The sequence below is a fragment of the Sander vitreus genome, chromosome 16, assembly GCF_031162955.1.
Source record: "Sander vitreus isolate 19-12246 chromosome 16, sanVit1, whole genome shotgun sequence".
NCBI lineage: Eukaryota > Metazoa > Chordata > Actinopteri > Perciformes > Percidae > Sander > Sander vitreus.
In genome coordinates this window covers 29,285,173-29,311,002 of record NC_135870.1, presented here as the reverse complement: position 1 = coordinate 29,311,002, position 25,830 = coordinate 29,285,173, and the positions used below count along the sequence as shown (strand labels likewise).

The 25,830-nt window shown below is 43.3% G+C and overlaps 1 protein-coding gene across 1 annotated transcript in view; it reads right to left on the bottom strand.

Annotated features, from left to right (window-relative positions):
- dcc (DCC netrin 1 receptor) overlaps positions 1-25,830 on the bottom strand; it is a 304,524-nt gene that overhangs the window by 138,922 nt on the left and 139,772 nt on the right. The window contains exons 6-8 of the mRNA XM_078271664.1: positions 25,240-25,394; positions 24,037-24,157; positions 4,307-4,466 (exon numbers count right to left, since the gene is read on the bottom strand). Coding sequence (XP_078127790.1) covers positions 4,307-4,466; positions 24,037-24,157; positions 25,240-25,394 — 436 coding nt within the window. The remainder of the gene's footprint in view (positions 1-4,306; positions 4,467-24,036; positions 24,158-25,239; positions 25,395-25,830) is intronic.

Sequence of the window (25,830 nt, the reverse complement as noted above, 5' to 3'; positions counted from 1 at the left end):
GGATTTAGGGACATTTTGTCCTCTGCAGACTGTGAATGTCCACTGCCATTTCAATGCCAGGTTAAGCAGTTATCAAGATATCTGCCTCTGGACCAAAGTGTTGGACAGACAAACTGACAGAGCAGCAAATCAACCAATAACACAATCTTCATCAGCAGCTGCAGCAGGGACACACAGAGGTTAAATCAAATACAAAAGGTGAGTGGCGTTCTCAGGGTTTATGAATCCATATTTCCCTCTGAGCTGCTGAGTGAAAAGGCAGCGAGGCCAAGCTGGATGTGGAGTTAAGCAGCAGGTCCGTGTCCGTCACACAGTTTGAATTCTCTCTGCCCTTCAAAAGCACGGTCTGAGGTTGTTCAGTCGGCTCCAAAACAAATAAACCACAGTCAGAGGGAGATGGCTCTTCCTCTGCTTCCATTTTCATTATTCCCTGTCATTTTTCCGCTGTTTCTTCCGATTCGCTCATGAGCAGAACGTCTCTCACTTTGATCCGTTTTCTCTACCTCTCTCTTAAGCTTCCTGCATTTCTGTTTCATCCTTTTCTCCTCAACCTTGCCCTGATGACTCAAATATTAGTCTATATCGACGATGTTTCATTTCCAGGATTGTTCAGGGGCCGCCAGAAATTCCGCCAAGTTGTCCCTCATTTTTGGCCGGATGTGGAGGAGGACTATGGTGAACTGCTCCTCAGATCTCTGCAGGGTAAATCCAGACAGCTAGCTAGACTATCTGTCCAATCTGAGTTTTCTGTTGCACGACTAAAGCAACCTTTGAACATACGTTCCACCAAAACAATCTCCTTCTCGAGGCTATTTTGCTGAGGCACCGTCACTGCGTCCGGTGCTTAGCACCGCCCAAGACGATTGTAATTGGTTTAAAGAAATGCCAATAAACCAGAGCACGTTTTTCTCCCATCCAGGAACGCTGTGTGGACTAGCCAGACCTTCCTCCGCAGCGCTGTGGAGGAAGGTCTGGCAAAGCGAGATTCAATTATCAACCACAGCATCAACAAATGTGTCAAGTGTAAGTGCACTTGACAATGGAATTCACACAAAAAAAAGATCCATTAGCAACAAATGTGTTTTTCCAATGTATAAATTCCATCCAAATAATTTTTTCCATCAACCAATTTCTCTAAATGACATAACACTTGTTATTCTCCCATGGTGTTGGACATGCAATTTCCTCTCTATGTTCGCTTGTAGAAACTGAGGCACCTTTTCCGTCAGATGTCTGTATAGAAATTATAGCGAAAGATGCTTCCTATAATGGAAGTCATCCGAACTCTCACTTCCCGCCATCTTCCTTTCTCCTATCATCTTTCCTTGGTTTTCATCTATGTACCCCTCCCCCATCCTTCCACTCTTGTTTTCTTGCTTTTGTTATTGGTGCTGAAAAACCTCTGTATTTCTCACATAGTCATTAGAACTGACAAAATGTCTGCCTCTGTTCCTTCTGTGAGTCATTAGGACTGACAGAATCTCTCTGTTGTGTCATTTTGTGATGAAACTTCAGTGGCTCTTTTTGTCCAGGGTACCATTCAGAGCCATAAAGCACTGCAGGCCAGTTAGTCCCTGAGGTAACAATGCTTAAAAAGCCTGGGTGTGAAAGCCTTCAGCTGGAGCCCAAACTGTCAGAGGTTACCATTTAACATCAGCGAGGGACTCGCAAATGTGTCACCCAGAGCTTTTTCCAACAAACATTCAGAGCTGCTGTGTGCAGCAGAGCTGTGATCAAATGTCTTAAACATACTGTTAGTATGTCCTCTGTGCCTTTATACGTCAACAACACGGAGTTTGCAATGCCACCGGTGTGGCTCTATGGATGGCAGTGTCGGTCTCCACTTTGGTTTAGACCAGTGTTGTAGTACTCGAGATCTCATCACCACTTTTTGAAGTTCTCGTCTCAGAATCAACTGCATTTTTTACCCCGTCTCATCTCAGATAAAGAGGACTCTGGATTTTCTTTCAAGACCAGAACTGCAGACATATCCCTAAATTGCTGTGCATTGTCTAATTTTGTGTTAACATCATTACTGTGATTGGATGTAAAACTTCCTGCTTCAAATGCAACCAATAACTTGACTCATTTATAATTGGAAATTTGTTACTGTTAACCCCCTCTCCCCACCCCCTTTAACACACACTCCCAAGAAAGTGAACGCAGCAGACAGGAGAAGAAGCTCTAGCTGTCTGGCACTGGTCTGGTCTTGACTCGGTCTCCGCCCTGCCTTGGGCTTGACACGGTCTCACCCTGCCTTGGTCTTGGTCTTGACCTTGACTCGGTCTCAACCCCTCAAAGTCTTGGTCTTGGCTCGGTCCCCATACACTCTGGTCTTGGTGATGACTTGGTCTCAGTTTAGGTGGTCTTGACTACAACACTGGTTCAGACGGAAATATCTCACCAAACATTGAATGGATCTTCATGACATTTTGTACAAAAATGGATGGTCCCCAGAGGATGAATCCCAATGACTTTGGTGATCTTCTGACTTTCCCTCTAGCTCCATAATAAAAGCCTTTACACACCAGGGGCATGACGAACAAATGACACAAAAGTTGTGAAATAATCGGCTGCAAATATTTCGCATCAATATTATTCATACAGAATTTGCGACAGCCTTTTTTTGTGAAAGGTAAGAGCGGAAAGCGTGTCTCTCAGTGTTTCCCCTACCATTGTTTTGGGGGAGCGACCCACCCTCCCTAAAAAAGAATGACAAAATTATATAATTATACTACATATTCCACACACAAAAAACAGATGCGCAAGAAAAAGCTGTTTTTGCTAAATAGTTGATGTGTAGATCAATTTTTTTTTTCCATCATAAACCACAAATGTGCTAGTGATCACACAGTTAAGTGTTTGGACCCCCTCAATAAAAAATAAAAAAATGTGAATGACAAAAAAATATATATGTATATTGGTGTACATATAAATCGCAAGAAGAAAAAAAAACGTCCCCAGTGTGTAAGACTCACATTTGTGGTTTTCAGTTAAACGTCTCACCAACTGAATAGCTGCCATACATTTTGGTTGACAAATGAATGTCCCCCTCAGAATACCTTTGATGAATGATCCTCTGACTTCTGATCTAGCACCATTATCAGGTAAAACTACAATTCATTTACTTTGGCTCAGACCAAAGACTTTTAACTGATGAAGTCACCAGAAAAACAACAAACAAAGATTCAAATTAAGTCTAAAAGGTAGACAGACGTAGGTTTGTGGGTTTCCCCGACCTGCAGGTTGGAAACCACTGGTTTAAAGGATAAATCCGGCCAAAATGAACCTAGGGGTTAATAACACGTGTACCGAGTAATGCTAGTCATCGGGGCACTGGTAAAGTATAAAGAAATCGCTATTTCTATACCACTAACATGTTTATAGTACATAGTTTAGAAAGACTGTACCGTTCACGTATACAGGCAGGCGCCATCTTGGGAAAACAGTCACGACCAGTTGAACGATGAACGCCGTGTAACCAGTAACATAGCTCAAGCACAGCGTTCGGCGTTCGACTGATCGTTTTCCCAAGATGACGCCTGCCTGTATATGTGAACGGTAGAGATGGTCAAATGAAGCACAGCGCTCGGCGGCGATTCCGAGCGGTAATCGACACTGAGGGTAGTGCTGGCCCAGTTGGGCTCTCCCCATAGGAAAACAATGGAATGGCTAGCGCAGAGCGGTTCTACCGTGGATCATGTGTAGGCAACTATAGAGGAGAGATGGGCGTGGCCGGGTTAGCTCAGTTGGTAGAGCGGGCGCACACATATAGAGGTTTACTCCTCCATGCAGCGACTACGGGTTTGACTCCGACCTGCGGTCCCTTTGGAGAATGTAATTCCCCCCTTGTCTCTCCCCTTTCATGTCTTCATCGGTGGAACTAAAGGCCTAAAATGCCCCAAAAAAAGAGTAGAGCTGGGCAATATATCGATATTTTAAGTTCGGCATCGATATATGGGGCTGGATATGGTCTCAGATTTTGGATATTGTGATATCGTGATATGACGAGTGTTGTCTTCTACTGGTTGAAAGGCTGCGTTACTGTAAAGTTACGCATTTCTCTGAATTCACCAGACTGTTCTAGCTGTTTAATTATTTGCCTTTACCCACGTAGTCATTGTATTGTATTGTTGGTGATTATCAAAATTGTCATTGCGTTAATATTTTGTGAAAGCACCAATAGTCAACTCTACAATATCGCCGACGATGTGTTTGGGTATTTGATTTCATCCATATCGCCTAGCTCTGCTAGAGTCACAATCCGTGTCTGATCAGACAAAGACAAATGAAATTCCCATCTTACCTCTCAACTCCGTCCTGGGAGTAATAAATGCCATAGGTCTGCACGGCTCCTCCGGTCTCCTCGGGGGGGCGCCAGTTGAGTCGGACAAATCGGCTGGACACTAGGACAGGGACCAGGTCGCGGGGGGCAGAGGGGAGGGCAACGCCCGGGCTGGGGGACACTGGTGGGGGATCAGAGGAGGAGTAAGTCAAGGGGGAGCCAGAAGGAGCAGGAGGAGGGAGAGGAAGAGGAAGGGGAGGAGTGTGTGCGGGTCTATACTGAGTGGGCGTGACCTCTGTTAACAGTTCATCCAAGGGGGGGGGGAAGCAGGGACAAGGAGGTGAAGGTGGGGGGGGGAAGCAGGGACAAGGAGGTGGAGGAAAGGTGCAGGAGGCAGAGCAAAAAAACAAAACAAAAAAAACAAATAGGGAGCAAATGACAAAATGAGATGAGCAGAGAAGGAACGGAAAAGACGTGAAGAGACAAGAAGGAAGAAAAAGGAGGAAGAAGAGTGGTAAAGAAGATCACAGCCAAGAAGAACGAGCATCTGAAGACTTTTTAGTCATCAATCAGAACATATCAATCATGTGAACGTAGAGACGGCGGCCTCCTCTCACATTAAATCAAAGCTGGTCAAAGTAATGGGATGATTAATGGCAGATGAATTCAAACATTAAAATAGATACTTAAAAAAATCTGGAGGTTGTTCCTTTGAGAAGTTGATAAACAGGGTTTTGGAATAACTACTTTTATAGTGGAGTTATATCTAGACTCATATAACAATTGGGCAATTTGCCATATCCTGAGGTAGAATGTAAGCAATTCCTAAATAAGTTATAAGACAGAAATTAAAGACCTGGATACTTATATGACATCTGATCACAGGCCTTTTAATTTACACCTAGTATTATTATTATTATTATTACCAGGTAGGGCTGAACGATTTGGGGGCAAAATGGAATTGTGATTTATCTGCCAGATATTGCGATTACGATTCGAGATAAAAAAAATAAAATAAAATAAATTGAAGCATAGCTAATGTTTAATTAATTAACAGATAAAACATGTCATCCCACACTCAATGATGAGAACATGGATATGAATGGCCAGCAATATGTGTTTTTCTTTTACTAGCCATGGGACCTTGAACACAAGCTAAAGTTATAATGATACCTAAACAATTCCAATAAAAAATATCAGTACTTTCTTGTAAACTGAAATGTCTTATATGTCTCAGTTCAACAGCAGCATCTAGATGTAGTTTAGAAATTGTGACAGTTGTGGGTTTGGCTCATATTCTCTGCTATTGCCACTAGTTGAAAAGAAATGAAAGCCGGGATCCTTCATGTCAGCTCCGGTAATATCCTCGATAAAACATGCCGAGCAAGAAAACTTCAAGGTAATTGGACTGGTATTGGTTAAATAGAGGATTTTGAATTGCGACATTACTGAATTGTGGCATTTCACAAGTGCACAAGAACACTACGTACTGAGAAAAACGCAGGTTGAGAAAGTGTGAGAGTGTGTGTGAACAGCAGTGTTTACAATAGTTCCTGCTTTTAAGTTGCCGTCAATTATACTGCTGGAGAGAACAGTCCCCAAGGCAGAAACGCAGAAATAATCAATGTACTACACACACACACACACACACACACACACACACACACACAGGCTGCACAATAAATCACAATTTTAATCGAAATCGCAATATGGACGTGTGCAATATCAAAATACAACAGGTTCTCGCACCCATCTCGTAAAATATGGACGCTTGGTCAGGTGCCTTTGTCGTTCTTATTGACGCTAAAAGTCTCCTTTAGCGCTGTAAGTAAACGCGCTTGGTCGGGACTATTGCCGTCCCTTTTGATGCAGTTATGTTAAGGAAAGGGTCGTGGGTGGGCTTACGGTTCCGTGACACGCGGGAAAAACGGGTTGGAAAGAAAAAAACGACTATAGCAAGGGTACCAAGCGGGACGCGGCCCCCGCTCTCCTGGGTGAAAGTCCTGTGTTTGACCCTTACGCCACCCCAACCAAACTCCTTACGCGGAAATTGGCCCTTACGTACTACTTTCTAAATCCTATCTAACTGTTGCTCTACCCAGTGCGTTACACAAACACGCTGAAACACTCAACTCTATTCTCTTCTCCTTGTCTTCTCTCCTCCTCTCCTTTCCTCCTCTCCTCTCCTTCATAAGCTGAGAGAAATCCAATCTATGCCTGGGGTCAACCGTTGTGACTCTCCACAGAAACTAAAAGCTTGTGGCATGTCTGGTACGTGTCAATAAAGCTTCATTGAACACCCACATTTTACACTACGTGACGTGATTTGAAAAGGAGAGAAGAGAGGAGGGGAAAGAGGGGTAGATAAGGGAGAGGGAAAAGAAGATGATGGAAGAAAACTAAACTAAGTGTAGATGAAGGAAGAGAAAGAGGAGGAAAAGGGGAAGGAAGAAAAAGAGCAGGAGATGGACAGGAAAAAAAAGAGGATATAGCAGGAAATAAAGAGAACCAGGAGGAAGAAGAAGACAAGGAGGAGGACATATAGGAAGAAAAAGAGTAGATTTAGGAAATAACAGAAGATAAAGATAAAGAAGTTGAGGGAAAAATACAGGAGAGAGGGGAGAAGGAGAGGGAAAAGAGGCTTGGAGATGGAAACAAAGGAGTGTTAACACACCTACTCGCGTCTCTGTGAAATGAGATTTCGGGGTGTGAAGGGCGGATTGGTTGCTGCTCGGTGACCCGGGCCCAGAAACCGAGCCGGCGCTGAGCAGTAAAGCGTTACTCTATCCCGCAAATTGACGGCTGGGCTAAATAATAGAGTCAGACACCACAGAAGAAGAGCCAGAAAACAATCTGAATAAGTGTTGAAAATAACACTGCAGTCTGCCCAACGACCAATTATACCTGCGACTTGAACATGTGCGCGCGCGCACACACACACACACACACACACACACACACACACACACACACACACACACTCTCCGGGTTCTTTTCCATCACTCTGTCCATTTTCTACAAGCTGTTCTGCATTTATATTGTTTCTGCTGCCTGAATGATCTTTAGGGGAGTCTGGTTTCTACAAGAAATGTGATTTTGTTTGTGTGCGCGTGTGTGTGTGTGTGTCTGCGTTTGTGTGCGCGTGTGTGTGAGTGTGTGTGTGAGAGAGAGAGAGAGAGAGAGAGAGAGAGAGAGAGAGCGAGAGAGCGAGAGTGTGTGAGTGTGAGTGTGTGTGTGTGTGTGTGTAAAAAAGAATGCACTGGAAGCTTATACATAAATGGACAAAACACCACATACTATGTTTCTACTGGCTTCCAAAATATGCAGGCTACACAACAATAGAGGATCTAGATGTAGTATACACCTTATAAATAAATAAAATATATAAATATATTTATACTTATGCTTTTACAATAGCCTCTGTCTGGGTTTATTATATGTAAGAGTCAGTTTAGACTGCAATTATATTGCTATATTTAACTTTTTAATGACATTTCATATGACAGAAGGTACAGAAACATTGAGTAAACAAGACATTTTCTCCCTCCTGGTTTTGAAATGTAATAAGTGCATACAATGTATTATAATGCATTATTATAAAACATTAAGATAACGATAAATTATTAAGTACCAATCAGTAACAAAGTCTTTATAAAGTAATGCTACTTGAGCTGTAAATCCACAGAGCTTTAGGGTTTAATCTGCAATTTCAGAGACAACTCTACAGTCTGAAGTGCTTTCTGTTTGATTCAGGAGTCTTCTAGCATCCGTTCAGGCCGGGATATCGGAGACGGTTTAGAACCGAGACGCCCCAGCTCAGAGTAGTTTCCTGTCTGTGTCACGTGGGCTCCGCCACCACTCTTTAGGAGACTAGCAGCAGGTCCTGAATGTGTTCATTCCAATAGGAGGAGTGAACGTGAACACAGATTATGAGCGATTCTTTTGCCCCATAGTCACCAAAAATATTGGAGCCATTTTTGACAAGCCACATATCTCCAGAACATTCTGACACAAAAGATTTTCAGACGGACACATCAGGAGAAAATTTGTTCCGGACCTGTTTCTGTCTCAGGACCAAACTCTCGCGAGATCTGGCAACACAGAGAAGCTAACGTCAGCTAACGTTTGTCAACGCCCTAACAAAACTAATCTCCACGATGCTGAATGTGTCTTTTAGCTGTGTAAATATCTATGGTTAGCAAAAGAACATATTAATAAACATAAAATTTCTCAAGAGCAATTTTTGAAGGGGACACAAACAATACAGCCAAAATGGTACATGTGTAGGATATGTGTAGCGTTGGCACTCCAGTCAGTAACCTGGCAAACTATTTTATTACCTTTAAACACCGGAGGAAGTTTAACTGAAGAAAGCTAACATTAGCTAACTAGCCGGCCGGCTCATTTTGTATAATCAGTGAAAGCATGTTGGGTGGAATTAGCAAGCTAGCTAACTAACCATCCAACAAGCTATTAAACAAGCTACCAAACAAGCTAGGTAACGTTATGATCGCTAACAGAGAACCTACGGAAAAATCTTTTGTCGTGACAAAAGAATTTATTGAATTTAATGAATTTATTAATGACACAGCATCTGTATTAGAGAAAAGAATCACTTCATCACGTTTAAAGTGAATAAAATAGCCTTCTACTTACTGGAGTTCCACAACTTGCAATACTGAAGTGATTCTGAGAAATAATTCCCAGTTTATAGCCTATACGGTTAGAAGATGGCTGTGTCTCATGTGACCTTGTTATTTGTACACCCTGTGACTATACAAATCACAACATGTAAATAGGAACATGTTGGCATTATTTTGTCACTTATTGGGAGCAGTAGGCTTGATGGAGCCGGTTACCTCCAGGATCTGGGCTAAGCTAGGCTAGCGGTGACAGAGTTACGACACACGCGGAGATGAGAAAGGGGTTATCTAACTCTGGGGGATACGGTGAATAAGTCCCAATAAGTCGGCATGTTCCTTTAAAACGCAATTTTTGCCCCGTTTGTATTGTTTTACTACTTACACAGTTATTTAAATTATATATTAAAATAACATATTTTAATGATTTCTTTTAGGGGTGGGGGGGCAACCCTCAGATGGGGTAGGTCCTGACCCTCCTGACCCCCCCAGAACCTATACGGCTATGCTGGCTGCCTATATCTAATCTGCTGCTGCTCTCTTTTTGTTTTTATAATCTCCCATTTTTTGTATTCAATGATGCACTGTACAGCACCTTGCAACTATAGTTTTGAAAGGCGCTTCATAGATTCATAAGTTGACTTACCTCCTCCATGTTGTAAATATTTGCCGCTGCTGCTGTTAACTGCTAACCTGACACGCCGGCTGGTTTGTTACCCAGAACCACCTGGGAAGCCTTCATTGGAAACAGTTTGATGTGACAGGTGGGGGAACTGAAGAAGTTACATCTGCTCTCTTCAAATCCACCAGACTCCAGTGACAAAACCAGCAATTTCCCCTCACAGAACTCCGCATTACCGCTGCCTAACATGGCTTCTGTGCCGTTGTTTCCAAACTAAGTAAAGCTAATGTCAGCTAATGCTAGCATTCACATTATTCATGACTACTAGGTCTGTTGGAACGAATTCCGAAATTCGAATATAATTAGAATATTAAAAAAAAATCGAATATTGCTTTTTTTATGTATTTTTTTAGATGCAATCTTGCCTTTCTCGCCGCCTTGGCCCACACTCATGTGAAAATGAAGTGCTTTTGTTGGTCTGTCCGAGGAACCGCCGCTAAAACAGGCAGGAATTACTTCTTCTCCGCCTCTCTCCTCATCACGGGGCTTACCAGCTGTCCGCCAAAAGGCGATAACAGACAAACGACACGGTTCATCTGTAAAGATATGAGACCGATCAACATCACGCAGGGGTCTGGATTTAAAAATTGTATTCACGAGCTTGAGCCAAGGTACATAAAAGTTGACAAATTAAAGTCATTCATTTAGTCCCGCTGTTTTATTGTTAATAAGAAAGCGAGCTGTTTCCAATTGTTTGTATTGTAATGTTAGAAGTCCCTCTAGTGGACAGAACGTGTAACAACAACCACATGCTGATAGTGGCATTGGTGATCCATAAGCCTGTGTAATGTCGTACATATTAATAATAGAATGAATTTGAGCATTTAATATTCAAATATTAAATAAAATAAGGACTGGAATTCAAATAGTATTATAGAGGAAGATTGACAGCCCTAATGACTACAGATGGTCCGATACCATTTTTTTTTATTTCCCCGATACCAATTCCAATACCTGAGCATTTTTTTCCGATACCTGAACTTGCGTTTCAGCCGATAGGTCCGAGAAAGAAAAAAAAATGTGATTATGTTTTAACAGCTGTATACTACTAATCCCGTATGAATGTCATATGATTGCTATCATTATTGTTAAACTCTTTGTGAAACATGAACAAACACAAACAATGAATGCCAAAGAACGTCTATTAATATCCAGTTTGACAGTCAGTCATAACGGAAAAAGAGCATAAATAAACTACTTTAAAGTAGATTTTCTCCGGGGCTAAATTACATGGTATCAGATCGGTGCATAAACAAACTCTTTCCGATACCCATACCAGCATTTCAGGCGGTATCGGTGATTTTTCCGATACTGGTATTGGTATCGGAACATCTCTATTCATGACTTTATTGATAAGCTCACTGTGGTAACCCACGTCACTGCTTTTTGCTAGGGCTGAGTGGGCGCTTCCATTTCAAAAAGAACGCAGATGGACTCGGCCTTTAAACAACTTAGTTCACGCTGCCGTCTTTAGTGCCAGCGCAGTAAAAATGTATTAAGGGGGGAATTGTGGTATAAAACAGACACAGACCAAATCTCTTTCTCTCCTTATCATTTTGCCTATAAATATTCTCCATATCCCCTCTCTGCCTCACATTCTCTCTCTTTCAACCTCTATTTATGCAGAACAAGATTGCTTCAGCTTCACTCTGATTCACATTCATACTGCCTCTCTCTCTCTCTCTGCACTCAATTTCAGGGCTCATTTCAGCCAGCTGCCGTCAAAAACGCCTGTACTACACACAAACACGCACACTCACATGCGCGTGTGCACACACACACACACACAGCCCTCTAGTTTTAAATTCCTCTAAAATGGATATTTATTCCCCTAAATCTCCACCACTGTGGGTGAGTGACTAAAATCTCTAATAACCTAACTGTGTGTGTGTGTGTGTGTGTGTGTGTGTGTGTGTGTGTGTGTGTGTGTGCGTGTGCGTGCGCGTGATCTCACTGACCTGAAGACGGAAACTGACTTTAACGGATGAAGTTAAATAAAAGGCACGTAGAAACACAGAAAAAAAAAGCAGATGCAAAAGGTCGAAAAGAATACTAACTGTGTATGTACTATAATCATATAGCATCTTCTTTTGCAACTTAGGTCTTACGCGTTTTCTCTTTGGCATTGTTTAAAGTGAGTGATACTGGTGACCTGTGCAGGATGTGTATAGCCTATCTATATCTACATACTGTATAGAGATGAAACTATGAAACTGATATTCATCTTCTCTGACTCTGGGGAAGTCAGAAAGAAAAAGAATGACCTAGCCCTAACCTAACGTGACTGTGAGGCATGGCGTGTGTGCGTGCAGAATGTGTGTGTGTGTTGTCTAACTTGTTGTGAAAGCCCTGGGTGTGTGTCCGTAGTTATAAAGCTGCTCATGACAGTGTGTGTCTGTGTTTGCAGTAATTCCCTATGAAAGCTGAGTGTGTGGATACAGTACATTAATTTACCTTGAAAGCTGTGTGTGTGTGTGTGTGTGTGTGTGTGTGTGTGTGTGTGTGTGTCAGTGCGTGCGCTCGTGTCATTTCCAGTAAAAGCTCTGTGTTACAGTGCAGTAATTCCAGGTGTTTTTCCATGTCTGGAGCCCTGATGTTTTTACAGTGTGAGCAGGAAACACAGGTCACACCGCGAAGTTTGAGAGCGCCATCAGTGCCAAAAAAACCCTAACACACACACACACACACTGAGGTGACCGTTGACAGCTGACAGCCTGTAATAATCAGTAGTTCGGCGTAATAATCCAACCTCCACTCTAATACACGCCAGTGTTGTCAACACACTCGGTTTTTTTTCTTTAAATCACACCTATTATGCTGACGTCCACCACAACATAACAGACCACGAGTCCAAAATACCAGACTTCAGACTGCAGGAACAATTCCACGTTTTGCCGTACAATTAATCGTCGCAGAAATAATTGCAATTAACAACATAATTGTCTCTTTCAGTCAAATTTTCAAAATATTGAGCTATTTATTACTTTTTTTAAACAAATTAAAGTGTTGAATGGATTCCAGGATTCATCTTACGGTTATATTGAATGTCATGTGACCCAGATAATGTAATAACACAAATACACAGCCTATAAAGTAAACCACGTGTCTTTATTATCATTAAAAAATGTGCCAGCGACTAACAATATGACTGGTTGCTGTCAAGCAATGTGGCATTTAAAAGGCTAATCCCTCTCCCTCCATATAGTTCTAATCCTGAAAATGCTATATAATAGTTTCCCTTTAATACTAGACCAATATCAAAGATTGTTGTTCCCATACAAACATTTCCAAAAACAGTTAACTCCAGAAATTGAGTCGTTGAACCCAATCAATCACTTTATATATACAGTATATATGTCGGAGCTCTTCCTGATACAAATGTTTTTCATCCAACTCTGTAATGTTGACAGAGAAATGGCGGAGTAATATTTGAAGTGATGAGCCTGGTGTGCTCAAATGGCTCTGGGTGTGCCGTCATGCTGATTTGAGCACGTTCTAAATGTCTAGTTGACCAATCAGATTGCCTGGTCTGATCTACTTGTTGTAGCCTATAATTGGCCTCATTTTTTTCTTTAGTTTGGCAGGGCTTCCTGTTGGACACAGGGGAAACAATGATGTATGAAAATGCCAATAAGATCATTTTAAATTATTAATCGAATGTGCCTGAACACAGTTCCGGATCGTTTCCGGCCCACTTTAATGCCCGAGTAGCGTTAGAGGTATGTAAACAGTGGTTCAGACGTGTTGCTCTGGACTAAAGAATGAAGACATGTATGAAGACTAACTCTTATGAAGGATTTTTGCTGCCTGGTTTCACAGTGTAATGAATCTGTGAAACCAGATTTATCCAGCTTTATCCAGCACTTCCTCTCATGTTTTTGCCCCAGACTCTTGCTATCTCAGCTTTCTACCAGCTGTGAAGCTTTTTTTCCCCCATCTTATCTCACTCATTTTAATACCTCATGTTTTGAATGGTTTTGGTACAAAATCATGGACTGACAGGACAAGATAAAAATGAAAGAAAGGGAGTTTGAGTTCTTGGTTCTTTGATCAAACGTGTTTTTCAAACTTTTACGGTAATGTTACATTTGTCTGGTGCCGCAGAGACTATTTCGTATTCAGTGTTGGGCCCATATCAATTTACGTGTATAACGGATCCATAAATTGTTTGATTTGCAACGCCATCAATTAAGAACATCTACAGTTTTTCTGTGCCTGTGTGTACAGGAGCAGGAGCTGCAGTCGTCCAGGAATTATCCACTACCTTGTATACATGACCCCCCCAAGCTGGAGGTGTCCGGATATTATCCACTGACTTGTGTAAATGAGAAAAAAAAAGAAGAAAAAAAACTACAGCCGTCCAGGAATCATCCACTGAGCTGCAGCCATCCAGGAATTACCCATTGCCCTGTATTAACAGGCCTGAGATGCAGGTGTCCAGGAACTACCCACTGCACTTTATTAACAGGCCTAAACTACAGCCATCCAGGGATTACCCCCTGCCCTCTATTAACAGGCATGAGATGCAGAAGTCCAGGAATTATCCACTGCCCTGTTTAAATTAGCAAAGGCAATGATGGATGAACCTCTACAGCTACTCAGTGTCAAAATTGAAAACAAAGTGAGTCTAGAGGATGAGCAATCCTTTTATATTTCCTGCTGCACCGAAAACATAGCAAAGCATAACCCCCCCCCCCTGAGTTCCACCAGGCACGGTTGCACCGTGTCTGGCTCTGTTCCGTCATCCACCATGCACCATACCACACCGGGAGCGTCTCAGAAGCGGAAGGTCTCGCCGATTTCATTGTTTTGGCCATTTTTCTGGATATTTGTGCTTCTACCATTAAAGAAGTCTACGTATTTGAATGGTTTTCTCCATTTAGTCCAGTTATGAACCACATGGATCAATGATTTGTGGCTGTGTTGTAGTTATTTTGTATAGTTGTTGATGTGATATACGTTGGGGAGTCTTCACAGCGTGTTTGTTTTGAAAATTGACCGGAGGCTCTAGCCCTTCCACTCCCTGTCTGGCTTGTTGGATGCATATTTAGACCTGGTGCATATTTTTAGCGGCGAGCCCATTCTGGCTTTTGACACACGCTGTGTCGCTTCTGGTGGAATCTAGAAGTGACCCTACAGTCCTTGTGAGATGCAGTGTAGCGTTACCCCCCCAAACACAAGCTAACTCTACACAAAACACTGCTGAATGGTCCTTTAAAGCAGCGGTTCCCAAACTTGTTTCCTTAAGGGAGCCAGGGACACGGACGGACGGACGGACGGACACACACACACACACACACACACACACACACACACACACACCCTCTTTTTTCCTCCTCCCGCTGAGTGATGATGAAGGGGTTGATGGGAAGGTGTTTCATCACACAGGGAATCAATGTTGGAAGTGACAGCACACCCGTATAAAAACACACACACACACACACACACACACACAGCAGGGTGACACATTTAGGCGTATGTGGTGAGGTACAAACCTCCAACCTCTAACCAATCGATACGCGAGGACGCAGACACACACACACACACACACACACACACACACACACACACACACTAAATGGATGACCTTCCACTTTCTCCAATCGATAGAGGCCGACGTCGCAGAAACCTCAGCGCTATGAGAGAAGAGAAGATAAATATTTTCCTCTCATCTTCCTTCTCTCCTTCTCCTCGTTGTGGGTTTTTATGCAGAGCATGAGAGAATGTAATGGTAAAATGATTATGAGAAATGGTGTGTGTGTGTGTGTATGTGTGTGTGTGTGTGTGTGTGTGTGTGTGGGGGGGGTACGTGTCCCCCTAGGGGTACTTTGGAGGACTGCAGGGGGTACGTAAGATTTTTTGCTAAATGTTTTTCAGTTCCAAGGCTGTAGTTACTTCTACGGTCTTTTTTTCCTCCAAGTTTGTCGTTTTTTTTCAAAGTTTTTGTCTCTGTTTTTGAAGTTTGTCTCCTTTTTTTTTTCTTTTGAAGGTTTTGCCGTTTGTTTTGACCTATTCCTGCCTTTCTTCCTTACTTTTTTCTGTCTTTTTTTCATCTAAGTTTTTGTCTCTTTTTCCCAAAGTTTATTTTTCAGCTTTTTTCAAAGTTTTTGTCACTTTTTTTTTCAAAGTCTGTCGCTTATTTGAATTGTTTGTCACTTTTGTCGCCCTAGTGTTGCCTTCCTTCTTCATACAGTTTTTATTACTATTTTCGACCTGTTCTCGCCTTCCTTCCTTCTTTCTACCATCTTTTTCCTAAGTTTTTGTCTCCTTTTCTCATCAGCATCTAAGTGTTTTTTCCAGGTCCAAGGCTGTTGTTTAGTAAATCTATCGCTGACATCGCTGTATTCTTCCTCTTTATAGAGACTTCTACCAAAAATTATGAATTTTTTGCCCAGGGGCCTCTGCATTCTAAATCTGTACCTTGGTACATTGCTTAAAAAACTGTTCAAAGGGGGAACATTATTGAAAAAAAGCTTGAGAACCACTGGTTCAGAGCTATGTTTGCTGAAAAAGGGACACCATGCATGTGAGGTGGTCAAGGTATAAAATAAATGAATACAGAAAAATGTCAGCAAATGAACCATGAACCAAAAGGAACCTCCATACTCCAGAGAGTTAAACTATACGTTCTATGCGTCATATTAGAGCTTGCAGACAGTCTCACGTCTCCAGACAACCAAAGAAATAGCAAGGACCAACATCTGGAACGATGAATGGAACCAGCTAAACACATGAGCCCAGGACTGGATGGAGAGAGGACTCACCCCGACTGAATGTCTCGCCAGCTAGCATGGCCTCCCATGGCTAACCTGGAAGACCCTCAACAGACTACGAGTGGAACAGGGGCGGTGCAAAAGCATGGAACCACCAGACAGAAGACACATGCAGCTGTGGAGCAGTACAGACAATGTCCCACCTACTGGAGTGTGAAAACGCCCCCCCCAGTGCAGTCCCCCAGGACCTGGCTGAACTGACCCCATCAGCTGTGACCTGCGCCAGATATTGGAAGAACGACATCTGAAATTGCAACGGACTCGAAGAAGATTAGAGCTTAAAGCTCCACTTTGAACAGACGTGAAGCCAAAGTAAGTTCACTGTGCTTAGGCCTGGAATTTTCCAATACAGGGTTTGAGCTTGAATGCAGCATCGTAGCAGAGTTATCGATCAGTCTGGACGTTTCACTGACTTCACACACAAAAGGACAAGAAATGCATACAAAATATCAAGGTTTCAGAGTGGGCAAAGATAAGAAATGATTATGGATGGCTTTTTATTACATATGGGTTCTATATGAATCCTAAAGCATTGTTATTTTGCATTGATTAATGATTACATTAGGATTATAAAATATTCAATCAATCAGTAAACGTATAGACAGGAGAGGGATGTGTGTTAGCCAACCGGTCAGAAAACACACACACACACTCATCTGGGTCACGTGTTGAGGAGGCTCCCGTCACCATGGCAACAGACAGAGACTCCCACACTTCCACCTTCCGAACACACACACACACACACTCCTGTTGTAGAGTACAGTGTGTGTGTGTGTGTGTGTGTGTGTGTGTGTGTGTGTGTGTGTGAGAGAGAGCGCGCAGGTGACGGAGTAAAAGCATTTCTGTGTGTGAGAGATAAGGTAAGTGTGCGTGCGTGTGTGTGTGTGTGTGTGTGCGCGTGCTAAGGTCAGACGCTCACTGTGGAATACAAATCTGTCATGGCTGACACACTTCCTCCTCTCTCTCTTCCTCGCCCTGCCCTTCGCTTGACCCTCCCATCACACACACTCTCTCTCTCTCTCTCTCTCTCTCTCCCCGTCCATATTCCCCCTCTATCTCTTCTACAGAATTGTGTTGGGTGATTTCATTTCATCTTCTGTCCTCTCTTTTTATTCTTTTCCCTTCTTTCTCCTTTTCCCTTCTTTTTCTGTCTCTCATTCTCCATCCGTCCTGATCCTCCCTGTTCTCTTTCAGCAGCCTGAAAATGATCTGGCATGACTATCTCTCTCTCTCTCTCTCTCTCTCTCTCTCTCTCTCTCTCTCTCTCTCTCTCTGCAAATGTCACCTTACTTCCATTAGGGCTGTTCAAACAGAAGAAGAGAGCATGAAAAGAATAGAAGAGCGAACATATTTAATAAAAGGGAGATGCTCTATTTAACAGGAGAGAGAAAGGAAATGAAAAAGAAGTACATACTTCCAAATCCCAGTGCATACATTTTTCTTCTAATCCGTCATTAAACATAATTTTCCTCATTTGTTTTTTCTTCAGCGATGTTGTGATGCCTATATTTGCACATTTTGGCAAATTGGCACCATTTAAACTATGCCAAATGAGCTACTAGCAGTTACAATTATCACCGGATTACTTTCAACCAAACTTAATGTCTTTTAAATCTTTTATCCTGCAGCGCCACACACGGCGTAGGATTGTACGTAGAGCTTTTTGCTTTGGGATCGTTTTTGTTTGTTCACTTTTTTGGAGCCGGCACAGAGCTGCGAAAACCTCAATCTGCTGTCAGCTGTTATCAGAGGACGCAGGGGAGGGAAACAAGAAATAAAAACATAAAACTTAATTCAAAATTAAACTGCCAATCCGCTCACTGACAGTCATCAAGTTGTTTCCTGTATATCAGTAGTTTCATTTAAAAGACATATAGACGTTTTATGATCCATTTCTGTGTAAAAGGGCCGCACACAGCTCGCATAAAACATATAAATAGAAGACGGTCCTGTTTTTATGCTTGTAGAGTGTTTCTCCGTGGAGCATACGCACCACCACGCGCTGCTTTCTGCCCGGTGTCGCCAGCTTCATTGATTATAGTGAAAGCGTAGTGTTGGAACGTCCGCTCAGCATAAGTTACGCGTGCAATGTAGCCAGCCTAGCCTGGATGCCAGCCGAACTTAGCCCCGCCCACAACATTTGAGGTCGGGAAGTTCGGTCTGGACTTGATCCATTGCGGAGCAACTATGCTCGGACCAGAGCATAGAGCATTTGGACTAGCGACAGAAAGAACTACAACACCACGGATTTTAAAGCGCTGCGAGAACATTTCAATGAGCGTTAGAGGGAGCGTTGCATTGACGTAGGACAATTAAGACCTGTTGAAACACATTTAAGAACCTAGAACACAATACTTCAGTGAATTTAAGACTTTTTAAGACCCAGAGTAAACCCCTGACACAGCATTTTAATTCTTTTCATCATTTTACCTCAAAGGGGCGCTATTCAGTTTTGGCCATTTCATCGCTGTTTTCTGGCTTTTTGCTGGCAGGTTTCTCTATAGAGCTCCCCCTACAGGTTTCTCCATAGAGCCCCCCCTACAGGTTTCTCTATAGAGCCCTCCCTACAGGTTTCTCCATAGAGCTCCCCTACAGGTTTCTCTATAGAGCTCCCCCTACAGGTTTCTCTATAGAGCTCCCCCTACAGGTTTCTCTATAGAGCTCCCCCTACAGGTTTCTCTATAGAGCCCTCCCCTACAGGTTTCTCTATAGAGCTCCCCCTACAGGTTTCTCTATAGAGCTCCCCCTACAGGTTTCTCCATAGAGCTCCCCCTACAGCTTTCTCCATAGAGCTCCCCTACAGGTTTCTCTATAGAGCTCCCCCTACAGGTTTCTCTATAGAGCTCCCCTACAGGTTTCTCTACAGTCTGCTGTTTCCTCTTTCTCTGTTCCTCCGACAATGCTATCCTAGCTTTCTGCTGAGCCGGCAAAAAAGTGAAAAACTCCATCGCTACCTTGTTAGCCGGTTCCTGAATGGGCGTATGTGTGCAGTGCCGTGAAGCAATTCATGACATTGCAAGACCTGATATCACGCCGTACTTCCTGACGCTGAGGTCGCCGGCTCGCCGGCCAAGAGTCACAAGGGTGTTTTTTCCGCTCACGGGCGCTAGGGGAGAGGCGAGACGACCACCATTCAACTCAAAAGAAGTCATAAAACCATTCCAATGACTCCGAAGCTGTTCAGTTAAGGTCAATTAAGCTAAAAAAAAAAAACTGCATAGTTCCCCTTTAATAATGGAAAGCATGAAAGCCAATTACATTTTCAATTCCATCCTAATTCCACATAATCTGTGTTGTGACTGGTTCAAGGAAGAAATGTACGTCAGTCCAACAGATGTCCAACTTTGAAATCATCATCGTGAATCACTTTGTGATCAGAACACAAAAGGGCGAAATATATAAAAAAAAAAAGGCCCTTGCCAAAAAAGACGGAGGGACAGATCAAATGAAAACGGGACAACAAAGGGTGAAAACTAAGGAGAGTGGTTTTCATCGGGGCTAAACAACGGACAGATAAAACACTGAGAACCCCTTGTTATTCACTGGAGGACAGCCAGCTGACGGGCTGCTGCAAATTATGCTGAGCTACTCAAAGAGGGAGGCAGGAAGAAAGGAAGGAAGGAAACAAGAAAGGAAATACAAATAAAGAACGACAAAGGGAAGGAGGGAAATAATTCAAGTCAAAAAGGAACCAATTAGAAAAAGAAGAGAGGGAACAATTAAAGTCCTGGAGCCGGCAGTCGGACTCAAGTGCTACTTTAAGTGCTAACCCGGAAACAAGGAGCGGAATGAGCGTGACTAGAGTCTCTCAAAATCTGACGAAAGTCTTTTAAACTGACCTTTGTCGATCTGAAATGAAGACAGATTCAGCAACTGCACGGCCTATTTCTCTCTTAAAATGTTTTCAGAAACACGTTTCGGTGAACTATTTTAGTACAATATGAGATCGTATTCTGAACGAGCCGCCATGACAGTCAATACAGATTAGCGCCGCCTGCTGTTATGGAGACGTATCACGTCTCGCCGCTTTGGTGTATTCCGAGGTACTTTTTTGACCAACTCGGGGACACTGATCAGTCGCACTGCCTTTTCTGCCGAGTGTCAGCCATCTGGTCTGTGTGTCTGGGCCTTTACAGGGAGGTGTGTTCAGGTGCATTCCGGGCATATTTCTATCTTGAGGCAGCGGGAAGTGATCACGCCATTGACCAACAAAAACCTGGTCTAAAGTCAATAGCGCAGCATTTCATTGTTATTTTAACAGCAAATTAGTAAAATGCAACTAGGCTCGTGCACAGCGCGCACACACTATGCTTGTTACACACACACACACACACACACAGGGACGCGCAGCAGCACACACACATGCAGAAGATTAAAAATAGAAATATTATGGTGTAAATCCGCCATCATAGTAGCAATGCTCCAAGGTCCAAACGCGCCTGGCTTTTAAAGGGAATGGGAGATGATCTCTGATTGGTTTATTGCATGTTACGCCCAAACCACACCTCTGATTAATGAAGACACTAAGTACAACCCTTTAGAACCATGCGCCCAGCGCACGGACTAGCAAAAGTGGATTTGGACACACCCTAACAACACACCTGCACCAGGCGCTTCACGCCATGCGCTTAGATCGTTAAAATAGGGCCCTATAGCTCTAAAAAACATCCTCAGGACTACTTGAATCATTATGTATAGCTGCCTTTGAAGCTCTAGTGTGTGACTTTTCGGATATTAATGAACGTTACATTCAAATACACACACGTGCTCAGGTCCTTTTACATGCACTAATGGAGAGATGTCAGAGTGGGCTGTGACTGCTAAACAGGCACCCTGAGCGGTTCGGGGCCTTGCTCAAGGGCACGTTGGCAGTGCCCAGAAGGTGAACTGACACCTCTCCAGCTACCAGTCCACCTCCGTATTTCGGTCCGTACGGGGACTTGAACCAGCAACCCTCTGGGTCCCAACCCAGCTCCCAACGGACTGAGCTACCGCCACCCTCGTCTCCAAGCATTTTTGCCATGAGTTCATCGTACTGGCTCATTTCCTGACTGCGCTCCCAGAATGCAGAGCTACTCGTGGTTCCCAAAAGTCTGCAAGAGTAGAATGAGAGCCAGAGCCTTCAGCTATCAGGCTCCTCTCCTGTGGAGCCGGGCCCCTGTTTGAGCTCAAGAGGCAGACACGGTCACATTTGAGAGTAAGCTTAAAACTCTCTTCTATGATAAGCTTATAGTTAGGGCTGATCAAAGCACCCAGCTACACTATATGTGTATGTATGTGTGTGTGTATATATGCGCTGGCACCTGATGAAAGATGGATTTGTGTAAATGAACGATTTTTTTAGTTGGCTACATAAGCCATCATATAATTGTGTGTGTGCGTTTGTGTGTGTGCGTTTGTGTGTGTGTGTGTGTGTGTGTGTGTGTGTGTGTGTGTGCGCGTGTGTGAAGAGTCACTCCAAAGATGAAGAGGCCTAGCATCGTCATGGGTAACAAGGTGGTATGCTGACAATCACACACACACACACCCACGCGCACACACACCCGCCGTGATTTCTCGTGGGAATGTCTGATTGGCCGCTGTGAGCCTGCTGGGATGCTCGGTTCCCGTGGCGATAGTATCCAAGCGATAACACCAACCATCTGACCCTCTTCATGTGGTCGTGTGTGTGTGTGTGTGTGTGTGTGTGTGTGTGTGTGTGTGTGTGTGTGTGTGTGTGTGTGTTGCCATCTGTGCCGCTGGCTCAGGGGAGAAGCAACACACTGAACAGTGATTAAAGCAGAGACAAAGAAAGAGAGAGAAGAAAGACAGAAAGACAGAAAGAGAGAGAATGAAAGGCTAGGTTGGATGAAGACGTACAGATCACAGCAGTTAGTTAGTTAGTTAGTCAGTTGGCTAACAACTATGTTAGCTAGCTATTAGTTAGCTGCTAATAAGGACATCAGTCAGATTGTGAATTAGTTGGTTAGTTAGGTGGTTCATCACAGCTTGGCTAACAAGTATGTTTGTTAATGGGATAACATATCTGTTATTTAGTTACTTTCTTAGTTTACTTAGCTGGCTGTAGTTTGTTGGTCAGTCACACACCCATACACACAAACAAACACACACCCACAGAGAGAGAGAGAGAGAGAGAGAGAGACACACACACACACAGACAGACAGACAGACAAGTCATTTAGTTAGTCGGTTGGTTAGCTAGTTGGTATAGTGCATCAGTTAGTTGGATTGTTACTTTTTAAGTCAGTTGTTCATACAGTTGGTATGCTAATCACTTAGCTAGGAAGTATGTTTGTCGGCTAGGTTGATAACTAGCATATCAGGTATTCACACTGCTGCTCTGAGTTTCTCTTTTCAACAGAAACACTTTTTCACGTTTTCTATTTCTGGATCATTCATTCTGATCGACTCATTCATGATGCACCTACTAAAACACTTTGTGCTGATGTGTCAGAATAAAAGCATCGCAGAAAGGTGCTGGGAGGCTTTTAATGTGAAACCGATCGAGGAAGTGGTGATTTTGCACGGACAGCAAACAGCAGCACCAGGCAATCCAATTATTGGCTATGGCTATTACTGAAGATGGATTATGCAGGTTTCACATAAACATGATCCTACAGACTCCAGGATCACAGCCACAATAATATACAGTGTGAATATTACTGTACTCAATCTCTCTCTCTCACACACACACAGCTGCTGGTCTATTTAGATGCAGAGTAATTCCATCATGCTGACTCAGATGTTCTGCAGACTGGCTGAGCTATTCACGTTTTTATATCTGTGTGTGTGTGTGTGTGTGTGTGTGTGTGTGTGTGTGTGTGTGTGTGTGTGTGTGTGTGCCTGCGTGCCTGCGTGTCTGCGTGTATGCATCAGATGGTAGTAACTGCTGTCAGACCCACACCACTAACTAAATTTGAACCCAGACACAAACAACAACAACACAACAAACAATGACTTTGCCAAAAACCGCTCGACATTAGAACTCACTCGTTCAGTCCTTTCAACAAAATCATTTTTGTGATGTCAATGAAATACTGTACGTGGCGGGAATGGTAAACCGGTGGGAAACTGTCTTTATGTCCTCCTTTGTCACTTCGAGCTCAGACACAAATCGTAAAGCTAAAGAAGTCCAACTACTAGTGGGGGGGTCAAGGGGGCTAGGCCTTTATTAAAGTTGTAACTGAAATGAAAAGTCAATAAAAACATTGTAAAAAAAAAAATACTTGTAATTATGACTTAGTAATGGAAGAAGTATTCAGATCCTTTACTTAAGTAAAATTACTAGTACCACACTTTAAAAAAAAACTAACTCTGTTACAAACATAGTTCATTCATTACGTTTTTTTAATGCAATGAGATAACTTTGATTCATGAATTTGTGTTATTAGATGTATTGATATGTTTTCAATATTGACAGCTGCTGGGCTATTCATCATTTGGAGGAAATAATAATCTCAATAATGTCTGATTGCTCATGTACATGGCAAGATTAAGATATGCAGATGTAATGTCACAGGAAATACAGCGAGGTCAAAAGGAAATGATGTCATGACCGGAATGAAGACAACAGATGATGGTAGCAGGTTAAGTGAGAGAGACACCACATGTTTCAGCTGTGTGTGTGTGTGTGTGTGTGTGTGTGTGAGATCCTACCTGGCTCCCGGAGGAGCAGCTGAGCCATCGCCTGCGAGCTGCCGGCTGAGTTTTCGGCGACGCACTGATAAAATCCTTCGTCTGACTTCACCAAACCCAAAATCTGCAGGTTACTGCCGTCCTGAAGTACAGACACATACAACGTTTCAATAAAAGCTTTCAAACATACGACAAAGTCTGGCTTAGCCCGCCTTGCGACTCGCCACTTCCGACTCCGCCGCCTAGCGACTCGTCATGTTCTATATCGAGGACGTTCCGCGTCACTCTTTTTAGGCCACATGTCTGTCACCTTCTGCTTTATTTGTGTTGTAATTTTAAACTCTGGTTATGTATCTGTCCAATCTGAGTTTTCTGTTGCACGACTAAAACAGCCTTTGAACGTACTCAATGTTCCACCAAAACAAGTTCCTTCCCGAGGCTATTTCGCAGAGGCACTGTCATTGTGTCCGGGGCTTAGCGCTTCCAAAGACGATTGTGATTGGTTCAAAGAAATACCAATAAACCAGAGCACGTTTTTCTCCCGTAATGCTGTGTGGATTAGCCAGACCCTCCTCCGCAGAATTGTGGAGGAAGGTCTGGCAATGCGAGCCCAGCACTATACTACCTCACAGCAAGTAGGCACTGCTGACTACTAGGAATGATGCCAGGCCTGTCTGTGTGGAGTTTGCATGGTTTCCCCCGCCGGTGCATTGGTTTCTTCCCACTGTAAAGACATGCATGCTATGTAACTCCTGCCATTGCCCTTGACATAGGCATTGGCTTTACAACTGGAGTTCTCAAGTGGGCCAGACCAGCAAACCACTCCAGAACGATCAGAAACTTTATCTGCTCATTGTCAGCTTGATGTGGGCAAACGCAAGTTGCTTCCAAGCCTTAAGAAAGACAGACTTGTTTACTTGTTGCCAAGGGCTCCAAGCTACGAGACACTCTCTGGACAGACACTGGTGATTGGCCGCGCCATGTTGGTCTGAAAGTGCCGGCATCCAGGCAGTCTGGCGGTGTGTTTGTGGCGCAGGGCTTGCGTGAGTAAAGGCGGTGATCACTACAAGTCGATGTACATGATCGGAGTAAGGTAAAGGGGGTAAATGCCGATCCCCGATCAGTTAAAAATTGCCAAAATTGGCTCCGATCCGATACTGTGATCGGGACATCCCTACCAAATACTGTTTCCATCTAGTATTTATTCATTCCAGTGTGACTCACCACTATCTGGAAGTAGTCACTGGGGATGACTTCCTCTCCGTTCTTCATCCAGCGCACAGTCGGCGGCGGGTTTCCTGTCACTGCACACTCCAGCTCGATGTCCGTGGACTCGTAGGCGTACGTGTTTGTCGGGTAGTTGAGGAACTGAGGAGGCACTGCAGAAACAAACAACAACAAATGAACAACAGAGGAAACTCAAAAAGGATTTCTCCGGACTGAAGAACTATTTCATATTCAATTGGTTCCAAACAGGACCCAGGTGTATACAGTGGTGTTTTTATGTAGACATGGGCCGGCTACCGGTTTCATGGTTTGATAAAGTCACGGTTTCAAAACCACTTAAATTTTCCATCAAGGAGTCATCAAGGACAGAAAGTGCCGTTTAGAAATCCCTCTCCCTGCCAGTGTGCAGTAAGCCTGACGTGGTGATACTCAGATTCTAGTCAGAATATGAGTATGATACTGCTCCGTTGGGCTGTGATTATGGATTATGTGTTTCAACCGAACCAGGAAAGAAAATGCCTCTGCACTCAATTGGATAGACCTACAACCAATCAGAGCAACGGAGTATACGCCCCATCTTCTTAGCGA